The 4049-nt window shown below is 31.3% G+C and overlaps 1 protein-coding gene across 1 annotated transcript; it reads left to right on the top strand.

Annotated features, from left to right (window-relative positions):
• The first annotated feature begins 720 nt into the window (after window positions 1–720).
• LOC109337072 (GDSL esterase/lipase At5g08460-like) lies at window positions 721–2849 on the top strand. Its single transcript, XM_019573945.1, has 5 exons — window positions 721–1019; window positions 1107–1234; window positions 1565–1798; window positions 2150–2405; window positions 2553–2849. The coding sequence occupies exons 1-5, from the start codon at window positions 779–781 to the stop codon at window positions 2771–2773; spliced, it is 1080 nt and encodes a 359-aa protein (XP_019429490.1). The 5' UTR covers window positions 721–778; the 3' UTR covers window positions 2774–2849.
• The last annotated feature ends 1200 nt before the right edge of the window (window positions 2850–4049 follow it).

The following is a 4049-nucleotide window of genomic DNA, read 5'->3' on the forward strand; positions in this document are numbered from 1 at the left end:
ACATTACTTCATGAATTATATATGCTGAGTTAATAGATTATTTATTTATTGTTATTTCTAAAGTAAAAATATCATAGTTAATGATTATACCGTTAAGATTCTGTCTCAAAATTATTTGGNTATGAGACTTAATTCTCAGTATACTCTATTCAACTTTGACCTATGACTAAATGACATTGTTTGACACATAACAACTAGAAAGAAGTTCGGCTATGCCTCTTATATGAGTTTAAGTTTCATCTCAAAACTAATTAGTAATGAGATGAGTAATCCAACAAATATTTAAATTATACATATGACAATGAGGTAGACATTGTTATTGTTAGACTTATTTTACAATATGTTGTAAAAAAATGATACACTATAATGTATTAACTCCTTCAAAAAGATTGTGTCAACTAACCACGTATACAACTATTAGCCACAAGTTCTAAGCTTGTTTTTTGATCAAACTAGTCATTATTATAATTTTTTGTTAATCTTTGATTTTTATCTCAAACATAAAGTTGCTCAGAAAGCTATTTGGATAAATACAAACAAGTTAGTTCTAAGCAACAACTATAGTATCCATTAAGACCCAAAAATGTGCAAGATACAAGGTAAGATGGCGTGATAGTGACCAGGCTGCTTAGATTCTGGAGGTAGATAGGAAAAAAGATTAGATTAAGAGAACACAAAAAGTCATGTCAGCTATATAAATCATTAGCTCCTTACAGGTTAAATATAAAACTTGAATCAAGTTAAAATCCAAAGGCATCAAATCTTTGAAAATTTGGAGATGGCACACTTGCTAGTAGTTACTTTGTTGACCATGTTTTTGATATCTTTCTCAGCAAATGATGTGGTGGGAGAGTCATTATTTCCAGCAATGTTTGTGTTTGGAGATTCATTAGTGGATGCTGGGAATAACAACTTTCTTAACTCTCTTGCAAAAGCTAATTTTGAACCTTATGGCATTGACTTCTCAGCGGGTCCAACTGGAAGATTTTGCAATGGAAAAACTCCCATTGATATCCTTGGTAACCTTCTAGGTTTTTGTATTAATATATGATTACCAAACACATTAAACCTAAGTAATATCATGCATTGACATTGCATTTTTGCAGGAGAAAGGGTTGGTCTTCCTTATCTGCCAGCATTTGCAGATACTGTAGAACCAAGCGACAACATTTTCAGTGGAGTAAACTATGCTTCAGCTGCAGCTGGGATATTAGATGAGACAGGGAGAACACTGGTAATCTATCATCCGAGAATTAGTTTTGCAAAAAGATCATTTCTTGATCTTCCCTGTATGGGCGGGACGGACACTTCTTATATTCTGTTTAATACAATTTTTTTTATCGAAAAAAAGCAATTGTCTTACTAAGTATGTTACAACCATTTCTCATGAATTTTAATTGGTCAATTAATTTGAAAAAAAATGGAATAATTAGTAAGAAATATGATATGAGATAATGTTCATTGATCCATTAGAATTTACTACATGGGATTGTGACATACTTATCCTAATAATTTTCTACAAATTTTATGTACAACTTTTAACTCAATGAACCAAATCACACAGGGAGAACGCATTAGCTTTAGCCAGCAGGTGAGAAANACCTTAAGCCAGCTCAACGATCAAATGGAGAACAGGAGTTTGAGTGAATATTTGGCAAAGTCATTGGCCGTATTGAACCATGGCAGCAATGATTACATAAACAACTATCTTCTGCCTGAGTTATATGGAACAAGTTACATCTATAACCCATCGAGTTATGCTGAAGTACTTGTGCGGATTTATAAAAATCGTCTTATGGTAAGTTCACAAATACTTAAATTCATGCGAATTTAATATCCACTCTTTCTCATTAAGTTAGTAAAATTTGCAAGAATATCTGGCCCAAATTAAAGATAATAATAAATGAATAATTGGACCTAGCAATTTTTTAAGTACCAGAATATTTTTTAGTAGCATATGAAGTATTTGTCACAACTAGATTTTTATATACATTAATTATTAGTTATGGGTATATATGATTATGTTACACAAATTATTATAGGAGCACCACTTTAATTTCTTTAACATTAGCAAAGTAATGTTATGAAGATGTTTTGCATTAACATGATCATCAACTTATAATGATATGGAAGCTATGTTGTTTTACAGGATCTACATGGTTTAGGACTAAGAAAGTTCTTGCTAGCTGGAATAGGACCACTTGGTTGCATACCAAATCAATTATCCAGACGCCTTGTTCAGCCAGGACAGTGTGCGGCTTATGTCAACAACTTAGTCAGCATGTTTAATGTCGCCTTGAAAACAATGGTGGATCAAATGAACGCAGAGTACAATGATTCCATTTTTGTGTATGTCAACGCTTATGAAATTATCGCTGATGTTATTGACAATCCAAATCCCTACGGTAAGATTGTTAATTCAGGAAAATGTGCCCCTAATTTAGTTCACACAAATGTGGTCAAATTAATTTTTAAACACCAAATTCTTAGTAACAAATTTGGATATTTACTCAAATAATATTTGGTCTTATAACGTGATTTTTTCTCTACAGGGTTCAGTGTAACTGATAGAGCATGTTGTGGCCTTGGAAGGAATCAAGGACAATTAAGTTGCTTACCCATGTCAATTCCATGCACAGATAGAACTGAATATGTGTTCTGGGATGCATTCCACCCCACCGAGGCCGTGAACAATATTCTTGTTAGTAAAGCTTTTACTGGACCACCTTCTATATGTTACCCAATTAATGTGAAACAGATGGCAGAAATGTAGTTACCATCGTGATTAAATAAAATCTAAGCATTAAATGGTGCTATTTATGATAAAGGATAATTTGCAGTCATATGTTGATTGATTACAAATTTTAATGTGATGTTTATGGGTGAACAATAAGTGATATCATTACAGAAAGTATTGTATAAATATCTATATACTATATTAAATATAATTAAAGGTAACTAACTAAGATATTGAATGTGGTAATCCGTGGAAAGCATCTCGTCTCATAATTGTGTACTATCTATGTCTTATTGAATCTGATTGGTTGAATAATTAAATAGAATAAAAATGATTTCCTTTTATATAAGTAAACATTAATCAATGAGAGAGTACATGGTGTATTTGACCATAACATCTATACATTAACTTGTCCATGCAATTAAAAGAAATCGTACACCAATCTAAAAATTACACTCTAACATTGGCATTCAAGATAAACCAATACCACAACATCATCTTAATTAAATCTTCCAACGCTATAGCATCAAAAGATTAACTATGACATAAAATTGCATTCCTAAAAAGTCATGGAGACCAAATAACCACCACCAAATCCTAGTAGGAAAAGTATTTCATTTGAAATAAAAGGACCTTACAAGGCCACCAAAAAGAACTATCAAGCTTCATCAATGAGATCATATATCTGGAAGGATGCATCAAACTCATGGTCACTTTTGGGGATGAAAAACAAAATTGGACAATTCTGATTTATTGCCTGATAGTAGATAATATCTCAACATACAATGTTACTATTCGATCGCTATGTGTTGGGTTTATTCAAGTGTTAAGTCTCATATTGGATATGCGAGAATGAGTGAAAAAGTTTATAAGTAGAAAAGGTTTATGAAATTAATGTCTTAAGGTTTTTGTTCAAGACATGGTTTTTTATTCAAATTAGATCTTGGTTATGATTCTAAAAAATTATGAGATCGTCTTCTTACACTTTTGCTCAATGGTGTACCAATCGATATACATGTATTTAACTTTTTTGTAAGTTGTAATTGGGTCAGTTTCTAATGCATTTGCTTATAAAAAAAAGCTATTGTATCCATATGGACTTGAGTGTTATTAGGTCATTCAACAATAATTACAATTTTAAGATCAGAGGTTTTTCACAAGTAGTTTTGGGTTTGAAAATAAACAAATAGAAACTAAAATAAAGATTAAATGCAATAAAATACGTTGAGATTAAACTTTGCTCTTCAACATGTTATTATCTGAATGATCTAACAAACATATCATATCCATACTTTGATTTCTTTAACATCAT

Source organism: Lupinus angustifolius, unplaced genomic scaffold (assembly GCF_001865875.1).
Source record: "Lupinus angustifolius cultivar Tanjil unplaced genomic scaffold, LupAngTanjil_v1.0 Scaffold_1_973, whole genome shotgun sequence".
NCBI lineage: Eukaryota > Viridiplantae > Streptophyta > Magnoliopsida > Fabales > Fabaceae > Lupinus > Lupinus angustifolius.